This window comes from Electrophorus electricus, chromosome 7 (genome assembly GCF_041902795.1).
Source record: "Electrophorus electricus isolate QZ-2024a chromosome 7, ASM4190279v1, whole genome shotgun sequence".
NCBI lineage: Eukaryota > Metazoa > Chordata > Actinopteri > Gymnotiformes > Gymnotidae > Electrophorus > Electrophorus electricus.
The window spans coordinates 4,026,908-4,050,496 of record NC_137503.1 but is presented as its reverse complement, the minus strand read 5'-3'; the positions used below and the strand labels follow the sequence as shown (position 1 = coordinate 4,050,496).

The window sequence follows — 23,589 nt, the reverse complement described above, 5'->3', positions numbered from 1 at the left end:
TAGCTAAGTATTAAAAGTCCCAGCAGTGGTTAGTGGCATGGTTAGCATTTTAGATGCACTTTTTATGAACCTAGCTCATTCGCTTACTTGTGCTTACTCTAACAGAGCATGAGAGTGAAATGGAGTGGCAGTCCCATTACCCAGAGTGTGATGTAATCGCCACCGCCCCCCCCATGATCCAGGTGGTCCACTTTGCCCACCATGCTTGCGACCCCTCTCAGTAGAGTAAACGGCTCTGTGTCCGTTTTGAAAATGTTGTTAACAAGCTTGGAATAGCTTGGAATTTTATCAAGTATAGTGAATTTTTAAAAAATCCCTCACACTGCTAATGAGACCAAACTCTTGCTAACAAGGTCAGCTGTTTACAAGAATAAACTGCTCATTGGTAAGCTGCATTTGATATAATTGCTAATTGGTAGAAAAGGTTTCATTAGCCATGGCTATAAATTCATTGTGGTTAAGATGTATTACCCTGTAGTGTGTAGGAGTTAAGTAACACAGGCTGTATTTCTGTGAAGGACTTTGGGTAGCTAACTAACATTATCAAGAAGCTTGCCTAACTTTGTTCGCACCATAGCAATACTGTCTTAACGAAAATGTTCAGTGAATTACAAGTTAAGTTTTCACAGACTGCACTCTAATAGCATTTACCAGCTGCCACCATGTCAAAAAACAACACTTATCCAGTGTTTAGAGAATGCTACCAAGACATTCTCATGTGATACGCCTGTGGGTTGGAAAGGTCCTTGAGCTGTCCAGGGCTGAGAGAAAAACACTGACATCCTGAGTTTCTTCTCAGAATGTTGTAAATGGACTGCTGATTATAAAAAATCCAAGTGACCTTAACTGGCAAAATGTATGCAATAGTTCCTTATCAGCTGCTACTGTCCAGCAGTTCAACGCTTCAGTTAATACAATATTAAACCATTCGTGGAACCCATGTTAGTAACTCTAAATTGCACCATTGCCCAGCCTTAACAGACAATTGCTATCATGCTTTCTGACTTTGTCCTCATATCCATCGTTTCAGGTCAGAGGTCATGGCCAAGATGTCAGGGGGCTTCAGCATACACTTCTGTCCCATACTAATCTTTCTTAATGATATATCCTCTTTACTAGGCCCCAGCCACCTTAAACTCTTTAAACTCTTTTATAATAATATCTTTCACCTTTGCCACAAAGAACCTGGAAGGAAAGAACTCAGATTTTGATTACATGTTGTGTTAGAGGGGAGGGGGTTGTTAGTAGGTCAGGTAGCCAAGGGATACTGTACCAGGCTAATAATAAACTAATTAATAATACATAAATAAAGAGGTACTTCTTAATTTGCAAAAGCAAAATCCTTTGCTCCCTGCTCAACACCCACGCTGTACTCACATACACTGGTCTGATACAGCTACTGTGTCCCCCACACTAGTAACTGCTCTCTGATACAGCTAATGTTTCCCCCACTCTAGTAACTGCTCCCTGATACAGCTAACGTATCCCCCACGCTAGTAAGTTCTCCCTGATGCAACTAATGTGCCCCCCATGCTAGTAACTGCTCTGAAACAGTTAATATATTTCCCATGCTAGTAGCTTCTCTCTGATACAGCTAATGTATCCCCACACTAGAACTGTTGTTAGCTGAAAACTGCATGCTGTTGAAATGTTGTATTTATCTATTTATTTACAACTTTTCTTGTAATACTCATTGATGAGCAAATTGGCCAAATCTAATTGTTATCCCCCCCCATGCCTGTCTAGTTTAGTGGGGATATAAAGGTAGCTAGCCAACTAGCACTGTAAGAAATTAAGGTACATTCCTTTTATTGTACTTAGTCAAATATCTTTTGATATGTTTGAATACTTTCTGATGTCATACAGACTATTAGCTATGCAGTTTAATTAGAAATGTGTGTAATAGCGTGACTAACTCAGCCAACCAATTGTTTTGCTATTCACTTTCTTGTCCGTCAACAAGAACTATTCGGCTTGGACCTCTTGTTCAGCTCAGATCTAGATCATGTGATGTAGGTTGTGGAGATGAACACAGAGTTCCAGAGGTGTTATGTAAGACATTGCACCTGTGACCCTGTGCATCCTTGTCTGATGTCTGATATCTGCCTTGTGTAGGTCTACAAATAATATTTTGAATTAACAGCTATGTAAGCTGTAAGCACTCCCCATGGCTTTTACATGATGGTCAAATGGAAAGGTAGGGCAAGGTTTAATGTAATTCCTCCATATACTTAATATACACTGGAATGAGATGCCATTTCTTCTGATCCATTGTTCTACACAGCAGTAGTACACAGGACTGCAATGAATGTACAGCACAACAGTCCAAAACATGGACATAAATGGGGGAAATCAATGAATGCACTTCAGCAAATACAATGAACATTGAGCACAAACGACGTTGACACACTGGGCAGTTTGACAAGTAAGGGTAACGTGATAATTTACGTTTGGCGGCTACTAATCTGTCACCTGAGGAGGTCTGTAACTGGGGAAAAAAAACTACACTGTCACCAAAAGACGAATGATGATGGAGTGATGCCAAATGAGGGAACAAAAACGGGGTGACTGATTTGGATTTATTGCCATGCTGAAAGATATCACCAATCAGACATGTCACCCTCTGAAATCATCTCCCACGATCCCACATTCTTTCAGACAAATGAGCATCATTTTCCAAAAAGAGCATCATTTTCTTTTGATACTTCTGTTATTTTCTGTAACTGCTGACCTCTGAATATTTCCCTGTACCATTTTGTTGGAGGATTCATCTCTTGGAAGTTTCTTCAAAGTGCAACTTCTGGTAAGAAGCAGTAAGTTGTCACATATCTCTCTCCCATCCAAGGCAGTATATTTGGTTGGGAGATTCAATGTAAAAAAAATAATAATAATCACCAAAATAAATTACATCCTTACTGAAATTTGTTAAGATTATAGCTGGCTCTTGCAGTTTTAACCCAGTAATTTGGGATTTGGGGATGGTGCTAAACAATGTATATAGATTTGTAATTTTCTTTTGGTTTATTGTGTAATGAATGTGTCTTTAACTAGTCAGATGTTGCTAGGGCTAGGCTTCTGATTTCTGCTGTTGTAATGGTAATTTTAGATTGAATATCTTTTCTTTTTATTTACGGATTTTGTAGATGTCAGTCATTTTTGTCCTGATTAAAATATGAGTGATTACACCATATTAGCTTTTCCATTTGTTGGGTCATAAAATGTAGACATCTATGCAATTTTTTCTTCCCTTAAAGGCTCATAACAAGCATGCGGTGATGGTTTTCTTCCTGCAGTATTTTCACCTTCATTACACCCAGCTGTTGAGACACTGCTGCTTCCCACAGTCTACAGATTGTTTATATTCTTGTGCCTTAATTCTTTTTTTTCTTTTTTCTTTTTTTTAACAATGGCATCTGAATAATTAATAAATTATATGCTTAAATTAATAGTTTTGCTATTGGTCAGGGAATGGTGTCCAGGTACTTGCTGCGTATTTGCCCTCAGCAATGTGCTGTTTTTTTCAATGGCTAAATTAATAGCAGTGATTAAATGCCAATAGCTTTTAAGTCATTGGACCAAAGCTTTGCTGCTTCAGGAAAGGATGTAAAACATTATTTAGATGGACAACATTTCCAGTTTTCCTCAATAGTCTCCCAGACTTGACCATTATAATTCTAAGGCTAAAAAAAAAAAATCCTTGGAGAGTTTATTTCCATCAGGTGATGCAATAAGCAATGGTGGACACACCTTCTAAATTAATTAGCATACTACCACTAAATTGTCAAAAACTAAATGCAAATTTAAAGTAAAGTAAAGTAAAGTAGAAGAAGAGCAGAGATGGGCTTGCTAATTGCTGACAGTTTTGTCACTCGCTCTCCTTTGCTTTGTAGTGGTGTATGTCTATGTATACATTATTGTTTGTCAATATGGAGCTGTTTGATGAATTTGTATAAGCTCAGTACCTGGCAACAATGACATAACCCTGATCTTTACAATTCATATGACTTCAATGATGAGTTATTTCAGTGTACACTCTGGTGGTGAAGGATGCAAAAATGGCTGTAATGGACCCCTTTTCCTTGTTTTGCCCGCTGGTTAATAGAGTCTGAATTTGATGCTGTCCCAGCCACTTTACACTCTTATGAGTGTACATGGCATTGTTTGCTGATACCTAAACCTCATGAGAATTTGCTCTGTTTTTGTCCACAGCTTTCATCCAGTCAAACAAAATCCTGGAGGTACTACATTTCGGAGATGGGGGTCTCTTGCAGGTAAACCTCGAGGGTTAGCACATATTTACATTTGATGAAGATATTTTCAGGGACACTGCCCAGCAGTTCATATTTTATGTTATTTGAGACAGACATGGAAAAGTTTTAAGAATCCTAAAATATTAGGCAGTGTGAAGAAACTGTCCTTGTTTCTTCTCTCTGACTAAACAAAAGTATTAAACTTTTAACAATGAGGCTGAGTAACCAAGGAAACTTTTTATGGTGCATTTTTGTGGATGGCATACCTTTTTACCGCTTGTGTGAAGCCTTATGCTTACTGAGCTGAGCTATATCTTGTTTCCTTGTTTTTGGGGTGTTTTGAAGAAATATGTCTGACAATGCATATAAAACCTTACCACACCTAGGATTTGATATCCCCATCAGGCTGAACTTAGGTGGCAAGCATGATCAGTTGTTCTATCTTCCACACACATTTGACTCTGTTCATCAATGGATCGTCTTGCACTTCAGAAATTGTTTATACAGACAGAGTGCATGTTTTTGACCCTTAAAGGATCCTAAGGGTCTATCGTTATAGCTTTTTGTCCTTCTTTTATGATCCCTTTGTTTCAGCTGTCTTGATGCTACAGGTTTCTATATGACAGGACCTTAAAAGTTTCAAAGTTCAATATAATTCATTCTCATTTATCTAATCCAGTGTAACTTGTCAGTTATAGTTCAGATAAATGTGTATTTTAATACACATATAGTTTAGGAAGACTAATTCTTCAGTATTTTTCCTTACAGACAGAGTCTGACATTGACCTTAGTTCATATCATCAAAAAAGGTAAGATTTGTGTTTTATTTATTTAAGACTACTATTTAATAACACTTTGTTGTTAAATAATAGTCTTGTGTTTTTGCTTTTGGTGGAGTGGGAGACACCCTCAGAGAGGCCAGCCTCAAGCAACCTAATACTCATGCATAGAAATGCATTGAGGAATGCCCATAACAATACGCCTAGCATTTAAAAGACCTGGCATTACATAGTTCTTGGTAAATCAACACACTTGATGACACACTTGATTACACATCTGAATTCAGTCCTTTTAATAATCTGATCAATCTGGAACATGTAGCACTATTTGATGTATTATTTACATATAATGTAAGATATTGCACTTACAAAAACAGTCATTTATAAGATTTCAGAATATTAGATTGGGATTATTTTTGTGGCTGTGCACTGACTGTCAGAACATTCTCAGCCTACACTGGACTTTGTGTCTGCTGATAATGGGACTTTTATTGCACTGGATAATCCTTGTGTCTTTTGTGCCCTGGGGCCACACATGCAGGTGTTAAGGCACGTGCTTATGGCAGTTTACAGTGGCTGATGTTATTTTAGCTCTCTTCCTCTTTAGTTTGGATTAGCAGTCACTTCTCCAGCTAGACTTCATCCTGCAGCACATCATGTCTCTTATCGTAGATATCTCGCTAACTGCCGACTCAATCAAAAAATGCCACACATGTATCCGCCCCTCTCTTTTGTTTAAACATTTTGTGAATTGGGTGAATATTTGGAGAGAAAATATTTACACTTCATGGAAGAGATTTTTATTTATGGTCTATGCAAATTCTAAATCACAGATGTGGTGGTAACCAGTAGTTGTCTTTAATTCATTGTTCACAGCTTTGTAAATGTTGCAAGTATGTAGGCATGAGATGACAAATCCAGTCCACAGTATAACTGGGGTTTCCAATATGTTTGTGATTTTATCACAAACATATTTAAATAATAAAATAATTGAGGTGTGTGTAGCTTATCATTTATGGTCAATAGCAATATATCAAGAATGTGAAATAAAACCAGAGAATAGAGTGCCTTTAATACTCAGAGAGCCTCTGAAATTTGTCATATGGAAATATTACCTAGAAAAGCATGAAATGATGTGTGTGTATAAGTGTGTGTGAGTAAGTATGTGTGAAACTGATCTTGCTTACTAGTATGGAGTTAGGTCCGGGCTTTAACCCGCAGTACAGCATAGCGGTTTTCTTGGTCATGTGGTTCTGGCCCCAGAGCAAGGCCCTAAACCGTCAATTGTACTTAGTTTTATCTAAAGCGACTTACAATTATGACTGTCAGCTAAATGCTGTAAAATGTAAGGTATGGTACAGTATGGGTAGTTATTCAGTTCCTTCAGGAATTTTGGGAGCCTTTGTGAAAGTTGGTGAATGAATCCATTTTTGTTCAGGCTGAGAGACTTCACCCCACATGGTTGTCTATTGTGCTAAATGACACAGGTGTGGATCTCAGTTTCCTGAGTCTATGTCCACTAACGTGGTGTCCATGACTCCTGTATTGTGCCCTTTGGGAAAGCATTCCTTTGGTAGACTATTGTAGTCTTCTCCCAAAGTAGCGTGGCTTTGTGGCAATTTGAGCTGATGAAATGCATCTGTGCTAAATGATACTGCATTGTGATAAGGCAGGAGGAATCATTTTTTGTAGATACAGTTTAGCTAAATAATAACTAAAGCTTTAGTAAAGCCCTTTTCTCTTTTATTAGCAATTATATAGCATTTAGTCTTTTGTTTCTAATAGGAGCTTTAGTAACAATGAGCCATTGTGTAGCATTCATAAGATGAAACTGCTGTCTTTACTTGGCTCTAGAGTCTATTTGTAAGAAATGGCACAGATAGCTTCCTTTTGATATTCCTATTGAATATAGTGACCTGGAGAATATAAGGTACAGATGCATGATGACCATTCACACAGATCTGATGTTTGATCAGAGCATTTCATAATGTGGTGGGAGGGGTGTCGTACAAAAAACTGCAAAGAATAGTGTACAATCTTCTATATGTGATACGTTCTCTCTAAAGATACTTGGTGGTTGTTGAAATTTGATCTATAGATTTTTACTTCCAGTTTTTTAAAAATGGTTGAGAGAGCATGTTTTGCTTCAATAGAGATTTTTCTTATTGGCAACCTGTTGGTTTTTCTTTATTATACACAGCTTGTTCAGGTTTTTTGCTATCTAAATATTCCTGAACCTGTGGTGTGTGGCCCCTGTTTTGGTTTTGTTTGTTTGTTTTTTTTGTTTTTGTTTTTTTTACTATTTTTCTTACATATTTCACCCTTCTGCAGTGCCTCCTCACAGAGGGGTAATAGCAGACCTATACGGTTTGAGCCGCCAATGCTGGACTTCCACGAACAGTGAGTAGCATTTGCACAAATCAGTAACTCCAAGGGGGCTTTCCCCCCCCCCCCCCCCCACCCTGCTCCATGTCTTCTGTCTCTTGCCAAATATCAAGTTATCTGTTCTGGCAATTTTTCCTGCTAGCCTTGTTGATCAAAGTGGTTTTTCGAGTTCTACCAGTGGCCACTTCCATATTTTTAACTTGTAGACTACAGGCTTTCAGCTTTTGGTCTAATTGCCTTTGGTCTAATTCCTTCTTACCAGCTGTTAACAGTTGATTAAAGATTGTTCAAAAACACTAATTATTGAAATATTAAGCATTATACACACAAAGTTATGCCTTATTGATCTTCGATAACCAAATAAGCAGTAATTTAGCAGCGTTGGCTCCTATGGAAACATGCATCTCAAAAGCAAAGCATTCAGGTAATATCGGAATAAGTTTTTTAACACGTAGAAATTCATTAGTTTTATGTATCTTAACTGTTGCTTTCCGTGATAACACTCATTTAATGGCACATGCATTAACTCATTTGCTCAGCAGCCACATGAACCAGTGCTGAGTGTCTGACATGACCAAGACTTATGTATCAGTTAGCAAGGGCACATGTGCCTGTCTCTCTCCTGCCCATAATAAGTAGCACCTTATCAGCTGACTTTGGTTGTAAGAAGCAATCCTGCCTGTTTTCAGAGGCAAGCAATAAAGATTTGTGTAAATTGCCCAGGCCCACCATAAATCTTGGACCATAATCTGCCACTGATTGCATGCACTGCCTGCTATTGTTGCCATACTTTGGTGGCAGCTCTGTTGCTGTTGTGTGCTGTTTTTGATTTATGAAGTGTGGGATTCATAAAAAAGCCTAGCCAATGTGCCCTGATTTGTAAGTACAAATTAGGTGCTTTATAGCCAAGTCTCCATCACACTGAATATGTTTGTGTATTGGGTGTATATTGACCAAAAAAAAGAGACACTTGGAGATTCCACATGTTTCTTGGAAAGATGCAGTCTGGTTTATTCATTTTTTTAAAAAAACATTTTTTTTCTGTCTTAGGCCTGTTGGAATGCCAAAAATGGAAAAAGTTTACTTACACAATCCAAGTTCAGAAGAAATTAGTTTAATATCAATATCAGCAACAACGGCACATTTTCATGCATCATTTTTTCAGAGTAGGGTAAGTATATAATGCTCGCTGGACCCTTTCTCTCAAAAGTGCCAACAGTGTCATTCATGGAATGGCGAAGTTGGGTTTTTTTCAGTGTTGGGTTAATGTTGACTTCCTGTCAACATTTAATTTTAAGAAGAAAAAAAAAAAAGAACAAAGACATTCTGTACTTCCTCTTCGCACCCAAAAGTGACTGCATGTCTGTGGAGAATCATCCTGTTGTGTTCTTGTTGTGTGCTCAAATTGGGGAGCACCACACCTTATAGCTCTCTAATTCTCGAATCCTTTGACAATTAATATATTAATGGTGCCATCTTGATACAAATCTACCTAATGCCTAATACCAGAGCATAACCAGAGGGCATAAAAGTTATTAAGGTGTTTTCTGTGTGTGGTCATGTGTGTAGGGAGTGTGCTCTCACATTTAAGATGGCAATAAATAAAGCAAGTCCCACCTGTTCTTGACACATACATAAATTAAGGCGTCATGCTGACCTTCTGCCCTTTATAGCTTTCGTTCAACATGGCCAGAGGTCATCCACCATAAATCCACTTCTAGTCCAGAAATGTTTACCACAATCATCCAAAGATATGATGGATTTTGTAAGACTGTCTCCTGATGATGATGATGATGATGATGTGATATAATGATGACAAATGATGACTTCAAGTTATATTATGATCCTGATTGATGGTGGTTAGTGATTAGTATGTTTAGTGTGACTTAATTTGACTTAAAATAATATTATTAAATGGAATCCCAGCTTTGAATGAGGCTCTCTCTTACTATTAAAGCAAAAATGTATAGCGATCACGAATAAAAATCTGAAAACTCTATTAAACCAAGGATATTTTGTAATAGAGGTGTAATGGATACAGAAGTGTTTGTGTGAATTATTTCCCCATAATCAAGCAGCAAGAGTTTATTTTAGAGAAATGTATTAAGTTATTTAAGCAACCATGATTTTTCAAGTAGACCGGCCAAATATATTCCATAAAGGGCAGCAGTCTTTTAAGTTTTGCACACATTTTGTTTTCTGAAATTAAAATTTGCTTCTCACTTAGCTGGCATTCTTGATTTAAGTAAAATCTTCATTGATTCAATTAGAGCTCTACTTAGTCCACATTTGTCCATTTTAAGAAAACCTACTTAACTGGTTTCAGAAAAGGGTATGCTTTACCTGTACCATAGTCAAAGCAAGTCAGCCCTGCTCTTTGATATCTTCTGGCCCACAAAGCTAAGTTCCAGCCCTAATGAAACATATCTGGCTCTGATTTTTAATATGCCCATAAAGACACTCCCCAGAAACATCCAGTGGCTTGAAATGAGCCCAACCATCTGCATATGAATTCCAGTTTTTGTGTATTTAAAAGTCAAACTCTAAAATTCACACAGCTAATCAAGTGCAGCAAATCTTGACTGAAGAGGTTAACCTAACCATTTCCAAGTGCCAGGTTGTTGATGGCCAGCCCAAAATAGCTCTGATATGGTAGGGCTACTTATGAAACACATCATGTGCCAAGAATATATAAATAGGTGTTTTGGAGAAATGTCCCTTTAGTATAAAAATGTTTTGTGTAGGTAGTAAAAATGCACAAATTAAAACCTTCTTATTACTAAATAAATGCAGTTTAATTAAGTCTGAAACAACTGTCTCATCATTTTTCATCACCGGAGATTTCTTTTTGTGTATTAATTTCAAGCTTCTAGCCCATAACTCAGGATGTGATTCTCTCTTACTCTTGTTTTTGGCAGATAATTCCACCAGGAGGGAATACCTCGTTTGATGTGGTATTTCTAGCTCGAGTAGTAGGGAATGTAGAAAATACATTATTTATTAACACATCTCACCATGGAGTGTTCACATACCAGGTATACTTCATATTTGACACCTTTTGGTCAAATCATATCAAATATTCCTCTCATTAAAGGAATGCATATTGACTAATGGTGTGGAGTATTTGAAGCTGTTATAAATTACCAAATTGTGCTGAGTTGTGTGGGGTTTTTGTTTGTTTGTTTTGCTTTATTTGTTTGTTTGTTTTTCCTCTCTTTTTTTTTTTTCTCCATGGGGATATAGGTGTTTGGTGTGGGCATCCCTAACCCTTACAGACTCAGACCCTTTGTGGGGGCCAGAGTTCCAGTAAATAGCAGCTTCTCTCCACTCATAAACATCTTTAACCCACACAGCGAACCACTCCAGGTAATCTCTAACTTGATTTTGCCTTGATGATAGTTTGTGCCACATTATGACGGATGTGTTTTGTAAATATAATGCTTTTCTGCTCTGAACTCAAGCTGCTGGGTTGTTTCTTTTGAGCTTCTCTGCCACTCCCTTCTAGGTTGTGGAGATGTACTCAAGTGGGGGTGACCTGCACTTGGAGCTGCCCACCGGCCAGCAAGGTGGCACTAAAAAATTATGGGTGAGCACAAAGTCGAAATTCTCAATGACAGTCCAGTAGCCTCAAGTGCTGGAGAAATTATAGCATGTGTTTAGTCCAAGTGTGTTGTCTCTGTTGGTTAAAGCTTATTTTTTGCAGGAGATTGCCCCCTTTGAGACAAAGGGTGTGATGAGGGCCAGCTTCTCCTCACGGGATGCTGACAACCACACAGCTTTCATAAGGATCAAAACCAATGCCTCGAATGAGGATGAGTTCATCATCCTCCCTGTGGAAGTGGAGGTCACCACTGGTCAGGATAAAATCCTATGCTCTTTCAGCTCTCAAACAGCTGGCCTGACATTTTTTTGGCACTAATATGAAACTCAGGCTAAGAATAATTTGCTTCTTTTCCCAGCCCCTGGTATATACTCCTCAACGGAGATGTTGGACTTTGGTACACTTAGGTCACAAGGTGGGGCTCTTTGATTTACCTGTATATGGAAAAGCATGTGAAAACCAGAGCCATGTCATGCAGGGTGGGGGTGATGTGTGTTTTTTGTTTGTTTGTTTTGTGTCGTGTAGGTGATGTGTATTTTAGCTATTTTTTGGGAGGGGGTGTCTGTGTGTGTAACATTGGTTGGTTGAAATGATACAATAGAGGATTGCAATTTATGGATAAGACTTCTATATTGAACACCTGCCTTTTCATTACTTTTTCGTGCTTTTGCAGATCGACCAAAACAGTTAAATTTGCATCTCTTAAATTCTGGGGCAAAAGATGTATCAATTATGGTAAGGTTGTTTCTTCTGTTCCTCCGTCCTCTGCACAGCACACATTTTAAATATTATATTGATGTCCATCTACACTAAACAATGTTCGCACTTCTCAGAGTGTTCGGCCAACACCATCAAACGAAGCCATTACAGTCGAGTTCAAGCAGATAACACTAAAAGCAGGAGAGTCTCGATATACCAAAGTTGCAAGTATTCATTTTGATGGTGAGCAAAGTATTTAATTGTATTACTAAAGATAATTGAGAGCATAATTTTTTTATACACATTTGCTAGTAATTGTTTAATAATGTTTATTTCCTGCTAATGTTTATTTCCTGCTAATTCTTGCCCAGCAATGTCCTAATCAAACATAAGTGACACACAAAGGTTTTCTCTTTAAATTTAAATGTAACAGGATGTCCTTTTAAAGCGAAATATTAAGCAGAATAAGTGCCAAGTGTGTTGGTAAAGTGAAGTGGTAGGAGACGTGACATTGAATCAGTACAACTGGTTACTTCCTGTTACTGTGTCAGCCAATAAGAGCCTGACAAGCAAATCATAACATCTTGAGCAATACTCAACTTGACTTCATTTACAGAGACACTAGGCTTTATTTACAGAAGGAGCAAAGCTGTTTGTATTACCCATAGATTCTTTATGATATAATCATTCACTGTCCATATTGTATTACACAAATAGGTTTTTTATGTCCTGGTCTTTCACACCAATCTAAATTCATTCATTCATTCATTCATTAATTTTTATCTTGTCATTTCAGCTTCAAAGGCAAGAAGACCAGACCAGTTTTCTGGTAAAATAACAGTAAAGGCAAAAGAGAAAAGCTACTCAAAACTTGAAATCCCTTACCAAGCAGAAGTGTTAGAGGGGTCAGATCCTTTTTTTTTTCTTTCTTCTTTTTTGGTTTGCTCGCTTGTTAGAATAATCAAACAAGGAGCATTTTTTTTTCTTCTGCTAGTCGGAAAAGGCCTCACTTTTTCATTGGTGTCTCTCAGGTACCTGGGCTTTGACCACTCAGCTACACTGTTCCACATCAGAGACAGCCCTGTAGATCCAGTGGACAGGCCCATCTACCTCAGTAATACTTTCAGCTTCGCCATAAGCATCCACAACGTGTCTCTTCCTGAAGATGCCAAGACTATGTTTAACGTGAGTGGAGCCTGCTCATGTTCACGATCCAGTATACTCATCCACTATGCTCACCTGTAAAATAGTCAAGCAGATGTGTATTCACCCCAGAGCTAGGCTAAGGCCCTAATTTGCATCTTAACTGAAATTGTATGTAAACTTTGTCTCATCTTGCTCTATATATATATTGATATCAGGTCTAGACAGTAACGTCTGGATAACTAATTACGCTGCAGGAATATATTTAGAAAGACCAAACAAGATAAATTTAAGAAATGAGATTATCATGCCCTCTGCAACTCCAGAAGCCCAGAAAGATTGAATATTTGTGTCATCTTGACAGGCACTTCACTAAAGCTGCTGACTTTGGGGTTCATTGCCCTGTAGGTGGTTGTTTTGGGGAACATCAAAGGTGGACTACTACTTCTAAACAAGCCATGCGTAGTCATGGTTCCCTTGTGTATTATTGGTTTATGCGTATATTCGACTTCATGTTTTGATTTGCTTGTTTGTTCAGGTGCAGAATTTCAGCACACCAGTGCTGATCCCACCTCATGAGTCACGCTACATCTTTTCCCTCCTTTTCCGTCCGGTGCGTCCTTCTATCCACATCGACAGCAACATCCTTCTCGTTACCAACGCGTCCAAGTTTCACCTGCCTGTCAGGGCGTACACTGGCTTTCTGGAGGTAAATTAGCAGAGGCTGCCAGCACTTTGTGGGTTAACTATTAATGTGGAATCTTTACAAAATGCCAAGACATTGTTGGAAAATAAGGATTAAAAGGCTCTGATCTTAGAGTATCTGCTGCCGACATTTGAAACTACTGCATTTCATCATTCTTAAATGGTTGACTTGTGTTATTAATATGGAGGTGCGAAAATGTTGGGTTTTTTGGGGGTGGAATTTGCAGTATAAAATTAAATCTGAAATTATTATAAATCAGAAACATTCCTTAGCTAGCAAAGGAAGAAAATCTCTTTTTGAATGATGTGTTCTTTCAACAGCCTGTAGTCCTGCCCCCCAGTCCTAAGGAGCACATCTTGGACTATGGGGTCCTGAGTGCCACGGACACCAGCACTTTGGTGTTTGTGGTTGTCAATAGCAACCCCATAGAGGTAAGGGTCAGGTAACGACTGGTCCGTTGGGCTTGGGGGCTAATTTCCCAGGTTAACAAACACTGAAACGGTATCACATGCACTCGAGGACCAATTTTACTAACACAGGAACTGGATACTGTGTATGTCCACTTGGATTTGCTGACTGGGAAGTGTGACTGCTGGTCTGACTTCAGATGAGCTGTATACTCATTCCTGAGGAGCCAGAGACCCATGTTTTGTTAATTGTTATAGAGTTAAATAGGGTGTATGTCTTAAATAGGCAAATATCAAAATTATAACATGGCAATGTTATGAAATACCCTGGTAGGCAGTGACATTGATGAGATACCAGTGTGCTGATTTTTGTGGTGCTCTTTTATTGCTTTGCCTTGAAAGTATGTGCGCTGTTTTATTCCCATGTAGCTGATGTCTAAATTGCCCAACACTGTCTCTGCAGCTGGAAATAAAGTCATGGCTTGTGACGGGGGACAGTCTGTCCATGGAGCTACTGAGCACAGAGAAAGGGAATAGGAGTGTAGCGCTGAGTCACATTCGAGAGCTCCAGAACATCTCGGCAGCCAATCATAAAACTGTAAGTCCAGATCTCGTGACCGTTAAAGAGAATAAGATGAAAGCAGTAGCAATGAAAAGTAAATGTAAACACCTTCCAATGTGAGCCTTGAGCACCATGCTTAGGCAGCTGATGAGATTCAAAACTGGTTCATTTTAAAATAAGCTTTTTCTTTGCTTTAGTGATTACTCTAGTGTGTTTGGTTGTCTATTTTGAGTGAGGCCCAAGTAATCACAATTTAGTCCTATCTGTGGTTTGCATGCTGTGCCAACTTTATTAACAAGGCTGAATGTTTCTGCACTGACGTGATCTGTTTGCACTTTTCATGCTCAGAGATATCATTTAGCTGACACCATTGAAATGAATACAGTCTGCATATTCTGGATTATGTTTTTCATATATTAAAAATAAAATTTACTTCACCATTCATGTGAGTTTATGTAGTAAAAGCATATGGAAACCATGTCATGTGTTATGCATTGTTTGTTTGTCTTTGTGTGTGCGCGTGTACGTCTGTCTACAGGTCATTTTAGCCTCCGGCTATTATGCAACATTTAAAGTCACTCTGATGGCTAAATCCCTGGAGGGCACGTATGATGGAGCTGTGCACATTACCACAGACTATGAGGTATGTGATCCGTGTGTGCTCTCTCACCCACCACAGGCATGACCATGCATGCTCATGTCTGCTGTTGAGACTTTACTCCTGTTCTCTTGTCTCATAGATATTAACCATCCCAGTAAAAGCCCTCATAGCTGTGGGAACATTAAGTTGTTCACCTAAACACCTTGTCATGGCTCCTTCCTTTCCGGTAAGTTCTCTGCTGTAAGAAGTAACATTTCATAGTGTAAGCTTCATTCATAGATACATAATGATCCAAGTTATCTGTGAGGAGTGAAAAAAGACAAAATAAATGGAGAAAGAGCTGACAGCAAATAACTTTAACTCTAACTTTGTAATATTCTGGAGAAGTCCAAGGACTGCTTGGTGTTTTTGGTATAGCCTTGTCTTTTGCTGCTGCAGTGTGACCAGTGCAATATAGTTGAAATGTTGTCATTTTGATTGTACTTGAAGCACTTTTTTTTTTGCTATTATTTCGTATTTCCATATGATGCTTTTTGTCAGGGGCTGAAGAGCTCAACAGGTAGTTTGTGTACTTGATGTGAGCTGTGTACAGCAAGGATGCTATAGCTCTCTGCAGTCACCACTCAGCTGCACACTCTCAGTTCACTTTTTACGCTTGCTATAAACCGTCATTCCGAACGACATCCGGTTACAGACACCAGACGTCGTCCGTTCGTCTCACGTTGATGCCGATGACATGTAAGTGTTCTTCTAGGGCAAAGTGGTCCACCAGCCTCTCAGCATCCAGAGCTCGTTCACACAGAGGGTGCGGCTACAGCAGATCCTCTCGCTCACGGAGGATCTGCGCTTCTATTACAAACGCTTGCGCAGTAACAAAGTGGACCTGGAGCCCAGGCGCAAGTCCAAGGTGCCGGACTCCATTCAGCCACTCTCAGGCTTCACCCGCCCCATCGGCAAGGCCTCCACATTTTCAGCACCTCACCAAAAAGGCGCCCGCATGTTTCATTTTTCTACCTTCTCTTTTCTTTGTTTCTCTTTTACAGATAGCAAATATTTATTTTGATGCAAGTTTACAGTGTGGTGATCACTGTTATGTAGGATTACCATTTGTGCTGAAATGTAAGTTCACCTTCCTCCCTCTCTCTCTCTGTGTGAGTGTGAGTGTGAGTGTGAGTGTGTGTGTGTGTGTGTGTGTGTGTGTGTTTTTCCCCACCCTTTTTCATGCTGAGAAGGCCTTTTATGATGAAAGTGAGTGTTAAATGCTTGAACTATTTTGTTGTGTTGACAGCTGAGGCAAGGACACAGAGTCTGGCCATGCAGGAGGACATTTGGGATGCTGATGTGGATTTACACCAGAAGCTTCTGAAAAGATGGAGAGAGCTAAAGGAACAGTCAGGCCTCGAGTAAGCTGAGAGACTGTGTGGGTGTGTGGCTGTGTAGGTGTAAGGTACTGGTAAAGGGAAGGGGGTAAAAGCGACAGTCATTTTTGCACTGTATAAATAATAAAAATCTCCTTTGAACTGTTGTATTTTTTTTTCCCAGTCATTCTTCAATGACTCCTGCAAAGTCAGAAAAATGAAATGATTGTCATGTTTTGATAAAGGGTTGCAGCTGTATTTGAAGTGAACACAGACTTGCAGAAAAAGGTGCAAGCCAAAATTTCAGCACAGCTGGCATGGCCATCGTTGGTCAACTCCTCAGCGCAGGTCCTGTTTCCTCTCACCAACACCAACAGCACCTCAGTGAGTACTCACCCACTCGTTTGCATTTTCACTTTTTTTGTCTTTTTTTTTTTGGCAAACCTCAAACCAAAATATATCTCTGAGCAAACATGCAACTTCTGTATTTATTTCATATATGTAAAAGCGGTTATGCAAGAGCTAGTGCAGGTGTGAAGAATCAGTTTCCCCCTCTTGCAGTAGTTTGGTTAAACAGATGCATGACTTATCGGTGAGTCTCTCAGTTGCGTGGACTCCTTTTGGCTACTCCTCCTGATTTTTTTTTTCAGGGGTTTGCAGCTCTCAGGACAATGAGATTTCAGATCTTTCTTGTATACCTTCTTTTAGAACTCTTCTGATCTGTACTTACTTGCGTTCTTTGGATGATTGTGTTAATACAGAACACTAGCTTTAGTTCATGAATAGTCTTACATTTCTTCTATACAGAAATTCTTGAAAGTGTCTTTCCAGTGAAAGCATCTCATCAAGTATCCCCTATACTCATCCAGGAAGGACACATACTGTCTTACTGATAAATGTCTGATAAATATGTAAGTCGCTCTGGATAAGAGAGTCTTTCAAATGCTGTAAATGTCAGCCTTATAAATGCAGCCATATTTGGACCTGTGCCACCCAAAACATTGTTTTTCATTCATCTCTGTCCAGCACTGGATAAACTAACGTACAAAGAATAGTATCTTTTTAATGTGGCTGCATTATTAGTGCTTCACTTAAATGGCTTTTATCCTCAGAAAATTAACATCATAACAGGCGTTATCTGGCTTTTGTCAGTTACCTGTGCCAGCACCATTGTATATGTGACTTTTGTGTTATTAAGTTAGACTAGGTTCCTGCAATAGCAACAGTTTTAGAATTACTTTTTCTTCCTCCATTTAGGTAGTATTTACAAGTCAGGGCAATTTATTTTATTTTTTTTTACACCAAACCAATGAGAGGGGTGCAAAAATGCAGGTTTCTTTAACTTGGTATTGTTGGTATTGTAGTCATAGTCTTCAAGAAAACTGTGAAAAATACAGAATACCAAACATGCCGATTCTGTTTGATTTAGTTCTAGTGTGAGCACAGTGCCACATGCAGAGCTTGAATATGTCCGAATGCACGCACTAATGCAAACAATTTTACCTAAAATGTGCGTGCGTGTTTTTGTTTATTTTTCTCCCTCATCTGCCCATATAAGGAAGAGGAGGTCATCCTAGAGAACCCAGCTGATGTTCCAGTCTATGTGCAGGTTCTTCCTATCGCCTTGTACCCTGTCCCCACAGCCTTCACAGGAATGGTAGAAGACAGGTAATGCACCAGGTTCACTTGCGAAATGTGTCCGTGAGTGCATTTGCCAAGTGTGCATTTCTGAGGAGCTGCCAAGAACCTACTTGTACTCAAGAAGGAGGCGTAATAATCTGTGCTTCTTGACTGATGGTGATCTCTCAACAGTGGTGCTAAAAATAGCAATTGCAAAAGAATGTGGTTTGCATAACAAATCAAGTTTTGCCACACAGTCATACACAGTACAGTGTGTAGTGATTTGCTTGTACGCCTGTCTGTTGCTAGGTAAAAACAGGATATAAAAAAATATACAATAGAAAGAAATTAATATAAGGGGGGGGTATGAAAAGATGGCTGGGTGGATAAATGGATAAAGTTAAAATAATTAATTAAAAAAATAGAAGTGTTGGGTAAAGTGCAGATGTGCGAATATTGTGCAAATGGACAGGAGGTAGATGGATGGAAGGGGGTTAATTAAACATTAGAAATACTAATAAATACGGTTGCATACTTTTTTTGTGTGGTGTGTATGGGTGTTGTGCAGTAATGCAGTGTGTGTGGGGGTATATTTGTGTGTATGTATAATGGTCCTTTTTGTCGTCCTGGTTGAGGGCCTGAATGGAGGGCCCGTCTATCCTACTTGGTGCTGTTGCCAAACCAGGGTGTAATCTTCCTCTCAGGATGCTGTGGAAGTGTAAAAGTTCTTTAGTGCCATGGAGGGCAGTGAAAAGTCTTCAACCAGCATTCTTCAACCAGGGCGTGACAGATGACACCTTTTAGCTTATTCTACATGAGTAAGCGAAACATAAATGGGGAGACCTCCAGTGTGGTCATATTTTAATAACGCACAGCTGTCAAGAATAAGATGGTGCACTGATTCCTTAGAGTTATGGCATTGGAAATCCTGCGTTATGGAGATGAGGGCTGGCTGACATTGTCAAATGATATTGCAGTATGCTTTCAGTCAAATAAAGATTTTATATCATGAGACTTATAGAACATGTATAATATGGACACATATACATGATGGTTTTGGAGGGCAAAAAGTACGAAAATGTTTGTGAAAACAGATCCTGCTGTTGTCAGTTGCCTAGAGAATGAAAAGAACATTGCCTTATATGTCTTATGTTTTATGTTATTGTGATGAATTTTAACACAGACCAAGTATAGTCCATGTGCAGGTAAAATTATGACGCTGCATTATTTAAAAATGTATGACACAGACAAATGTCATATTGTCATAACGATAGCCATCGTGGGGCCCGGCTCTGGCTTGCTGATGGTGAGCAGTGTGAAGAGCTGGACCAGACCTGTGTGCCGTTGGCATGTTTTTTGTTTTTTACACACACAAGCTCCAAAGTTGTTGTAGCCCAGTTAGAGTTCTTCAAATTGTGTATTTAGGTCTGAACTGTCTGTCACTTGTTCTTCCTAGATTCCCAAGGAGACAGTTATCCAACATGGACATAAATACACTGGAATTTGAAGTCCAAACAAATCAAGTGAGTGTTGCGGAAGATCTCACAGTGGCTCTACACTGATGGTCGATTAATTGACTCCTATTAAATTGCTTACCCTAACTTTCTACTATATAAAGAATTTAATGCTCATAATTCAGCTGCTAAGATTTTCTGTTGGGTGTGCACCTAACACTTGGCATGTTGTGGCACAGTCCGCAGTGATGAGCTCCACAGGGTTTGTTGAGGGCACAACACGTCCCTTTGTCCTCAACATGCTGCTCATGCCCGGTGAGGCGAAATCCTTCAGTGTAAGGTTCACACCCATGAGCAATCATACTGTCTCCTCCCTGCTTGTGGTCAGGTGAGATCCCTTGTCCCTCCTCATTTCTGTCTGTCTTCATCCCCTCCCCCAACCTGTGGACATACACGAAATACCTGCAAAGCTCTTGAGCCAGAAAACTAGACTGACAACTAAACTAGAGTGGGGGTTTGTTTATTTTTTTATTAAACTCTTTTAAAAAAAAAGAATAATAATTATGCAGTCCATTATACAATAGACATGAAAGAGATAAAACAAAAATGATTGCCAGTTCACTGTACAACAGAGAGAAATCAAGCCTGAGATTAAGATGACCTATTTAAACATTTTCTGCGTGTATTATCTTGGGGGCCAAAGAAGCAAGTCTGCATTGCCTTGCATGTTTTATGAACCTGTAGTGTCATAAGCTAACTGCAAGATATTTAGAAAATCAGTGAAGGTGTTGTGCTGATATTTAATATTGCTTGGTTTTGTGTTTGTTTTTTGGTTTGTTTGGGGGTTTTTTGGGGTTTTTTTTTTATTATGACTGTGGCTTTGGTGTTTTAATAGGAACAACCTCACAGTGGTTGAACTGATCATGGTGCATGGTCAGGGCACCAGGGAAAGCCTGAAGCTTGCAGGGAAGACCCCAGGACCAAGCAGCTCCCTGAGGTTTAAGATGACTGAGGCCCTCCTTAAAGACTGTTCAGAAAGTGAGTGTGTCCACTTGTCCACATGCTCCCTGTTAACAAGGATTTGGGAAGAATTTCACCGGAAATAATGCTGATTGCATCCCAGCCCTATAGTCTGTACCCAATTGCTTTCAAGATGTCTCTCACATTTATAGCTATATACCTCACCACAGTGACTGAGACATAACATTTGCATAATTCTTTATAGTATATGTTATATGTATAGTATATAGTGCATGCCAGTTTTTCACATCTCTGGGAGATTTTGCTCAGATTCTGTTTGCACATGGATTTTCCAGGATATCTAGTTTCTTTTTCAAGGCAAGTACAACTGCTATAAAAAGGAAAAAAGTCAGGAATATTTCACTGAAGTGCTGGAGTGGTAATATTTACTCACTCAAGATTATTGAAACCTGTTTTCCATTTATCCCCTTTTTGTTTTTCTTTTGTTTAAAGACAAACCCAAGGAACCCAATTTTACTCTACGAAGGACATTTAGGTTGGAGAACAATGGGCTCCTCCCTATTCATGTTCGATCCATGGAGATAAGTGGCGCTTACTGTGAGGGCTACGGATTCAAAGTTCTCAACTGTCAAGAATTTGCACTTAAACCAAACACTTCAAAAGACCTTGTCATACTGTGAGTGCCTCTGGTATTTGTGATTGGAAACTGAAAGTAATATTCTGCTTGGTTGCATTTACATTACCCCTTTTATTATGGAATTGCAAGGTTTTTATTTATGGTTTATTGGTTTATTTTTATTTATGGTTTATTATAGCAAGTTAATTGGAAAGGCTGAGAAAGATCTTCTAGAAAGGTCAACAGCAAAGATCTCATATGAAGTATGTCTACAGCAAAGGTGCTTGGCCAATCAACAGCTCCCCCACCTGGCTTAGAGAGGAAGCGTGCTTCTCCCAGTTCTGTCTTCACATTCATTTCCATTTTTCTGGTCTTCTAAAACTTCACTGTAAATAATATTCAGCAGTGCTGCAAATGAACAGACTGAGCATGAAGAATCCCTTTTAATCTCATTGCACCTTTAAATGGTTCACTTTGGCATGGTACTACATAACCTACCGAAGTTTAGAGTGCTACCAGGCAACCAGTGTTTAAACTGTGAAGTCAGCCAACAAAGCTTTGTGGGCAATGCTAGACAGCAAACTGACAAGTGCATTTTTCATACAGGAAGGAAACATGAAAGAGTCAGACAGCCATTTCTTACAGAAAAGACAATTGTTGATTTCTAACTGGTTAATTGAATTATAACGTTTAAACCAATGATCTTGATTAGATTACTTTAGCAATTTTATCTGATCAGTTATTTTTAGCTGGAACTATAACAGTTTATTAGTGTAGATAGGAACCACTGGCGCACACGGCATGGGGGGGGAGAAGAATCATTAAATAAGAAATGATAATAAAAATGAAAAAGGCTTCCACCCAGCACCTTGCAATGGGACTGAAGAATTTTGCGCTGCGCCGCTGCTAAAAACAGGTTACACAGACGATGGCTGAACTAGGCTGCTTAATTTTGCTTCAGTTCAGTCACAATATGCAAACTTGTTTGATTTTTGAGAAAAAAGAGCATTGGGACCTGAATGCTCCTTAAAAAAAAACTTCCTCTGTGGCTCCACAAAGTGGTGGAGAAAGCCCTGCCCCCATGATTGGAAGCTGCAGTGCTGGCAGAAAGTAGGTCAATGGTGTAGCCAACCTCAAGTCTGTGGGTAAACATCACCTGTCAAACGTGAGTGTGTTCCCATGCCTGAAGGTTCTATTAATACATGTGGATGGTGCATATGTGGAGCCTTCCCCCTGTACTTCTATGGGGATGTGAATTACCCCTCTGTATTCCTTTCACTGCCTCTCTTGGCAGTGTCATTGAGGCTGAACTGGCTTCTATGAGATAGCCCAAGAGGGTACTTGAAATCACAGGCTCCCTGCTAGGTTAATAGCAAATAATTTATTTATACAAAGGGCCTGCTACTTACTTACTGCATCGATTTACTTAGTTACTGTGGCTGCTGTTGATGTTTTTTAGCAAAATTCTTTGGTCCTTGAATGTTTAGAGAACCAGAGGTCTCAAAGAAGCTGTACTCTTCTGTCTGGGTTCGGTGCAGGTTTACACCAGATTTCACTTCTTCACGAGTTATCCGGGAACTGAAGTTGGTGTCTGCTGGTGGCTCAGAGTTTGTGTTTGTGCTGAATGCCTCCCTGCCCTACCACGTGCTGCCAGCATGTGCAGAAAGCATTCCCCCACCCAACTGGGAGCTGGAGCTGTACATCATCGTCTCCCTGTTTATGAGGTCAGAACTGGTCACGTGGTCAAACAGATACAGCATCATGTACAATACAGTGGTTAACATTTGGTTTTTGATAGCTGATCGATATTATTGGCAAATTCTGCTATGAAAATTATCAAATTCTGTTAAAATGAGAACGTGAGTTCTTCTCATGTTGGATTGTTGAAATGATAATTGTGCCCATCCCTAAATCAGGAAGAGTCCAGGGCCCTCTGACAGGTCAAAACTCTAAAATATCAAAAAGTTTAGCTACTATATCAGATGTTTTGTTTCAGGAAAAATCAACTGGAAAAATAACTTGCACAGTAAAGCAAAAAAAACAAACAAAAAAACAATATACCATGACTGTTTCCATTGAATTTGGCATCCTTAAGTGTTTTTAATGGTCTGCCTTTGTCAGCGCTGTGTTCTTTTTTTCACTTTGCACTTACAAATCTCACTGTCAGTGAATAGAGGGATAAATGTGCCTATTTGATACCAATGGAGAACAGGTTGAGCATACTGCTCTTCTTGTGTTTGTGTAGTTCTATGTTTCTCCTGGTTATTGCCACTGCCTACCTGGAAGCCCAGGGAATATGGGAGCCATTCAAGAGACGCCTATCTGTGGAGTCCAACTCTCCCATAGAGACCGGAAAACCATTTGATCTCAGGGAAATTGTAAGAATTCAAAGTGATGCAAAGTAAGTTTACGACCACCTCCTGTTTT

General features: G+C 39.2%; 1 protein-coding gene across 6 annotated transcripts in view; it reads left to right on the top strand.

Moving 5' to 3' along the window:
• tmem131 (transmembrane protein 131) overlaps window positions 1-23,589 on the top strand; it is a 35,035-nt gene that overhangs the window by 7,117 nt on the left and 4,329 nt on the right. Inside the window, exons 1-32 of one of the 6 annotated variants that reach the window (XM_081717208.1) lie at window positions 2,167-2,197; window positions 2,765-2,803; window positions 4,210-4,271; window positions 5,019-5,059; window positions 7,361-7,429; window positions 8,465-8,585; window positions 10,333-10,449; window positions 10,658-10,780; window positions 10,920-11,000; window positions 11,118-11,268; window positions 11,374-11,430; window positions 11,689-11,750; window positions 11,849-11,957; window positions 12,511-12,619; window positions 12,746-12,899; window positions 13,396-13,566; window positions 13,884-13,994; window positions 14,434-14,568; window positions 15,071-15,175; window positions 15,273-15,359; window positions 15,888-16,040; window positions 16,177-16,252; window positions 16,422-16,536; window positions 16,737-16,875; window positions 18,050-18,159; window positions 19,568-19,634; window positions 19,805-19,953; window positions 20,461-20,603; window positions 21,039-21,222; window positions 21,362-21,442; window positions 22,701-22,886; window positions 23,408-23,563. In XM_081717208.1, coding sequence (XP_081573334.1) covers window positions 2,179-2,197; window positions 2,765-2,803; window positions 4,210-4,271; window positions 5,019-5,059; window positions 7,361-7,429; window positions 8,465-8,585; window positions 10,333-10,449; window positions 10,658-10,780; window positions 10,920-11,000; window positions 11,118-11,268; window positions 11,374-11,430; window positions 11,689-11,750; window positions 11,849-11,957; window positions 12,511-12,619; window positions 12,746-12,899; window positions 13,396-13,566; window positions 13,884-13,994; window positions 14,434-14,568; window positions 15,071-15,175; window positions 15,273-15,359; window positions 15,888-16,040; window positions 16,177-16,252; window positions 16,422-16,536; window positions 16,737-16,875; window positions 18,050-18,159; window positions 19,568-19,634; window positions 19,805-19,953; window positions 20,461-20,603; window positions 21,039-21,222; window positions 21,362-21,442; window positions 22,701-22,886; window positions 23,408-23,563 — 3,482 coding nt within the window. In that variant the 5' untranslated portion in view covers window positions 2,167-2,178. Of the gene's footprint in view, window positions 1-2,166; window positions 2,198-2,764; window positions 2,804-4,209; window positions 4,272-5,018; window positions 5,060-7,360; window positions 7,430-8,464; window positions 8,586-10,332; window positions 10,450-10,657; window positions 10,781-10,919; window positions 11,001-11,117; window positions 11,269-11,373; window positions 11,431-11,688; window positions 11,751-11,848; window positions 11,958-12,510; window positions 12,620-12,745; window positions 12,900-13,395; window positions 13,567-13,883; window positions 13,995-14,433; window positions 14,569-15,070; window positions 15,176-15,272; window positions 15,360-15,887; window positions 16,041-16,176; window positions 16,253-16,421; window positions 16,537-16,736; window positions 16,876-18,049; window positions 18,160-19,567; window positions 19,635-19,804; window positions 19,954-20,460; window positions 20,604-21,038; window positions 21,223-21,361; window positions 21,443-22,700; window positions 22,887-23,407; window positions 23,564-23,589 lie in introns of those variants that run through there. The other 5 variants (XM_081717204.1, XM_081717205.1, XM_081717210.1 and 2 more) reach the window with 5 other exon arrangements.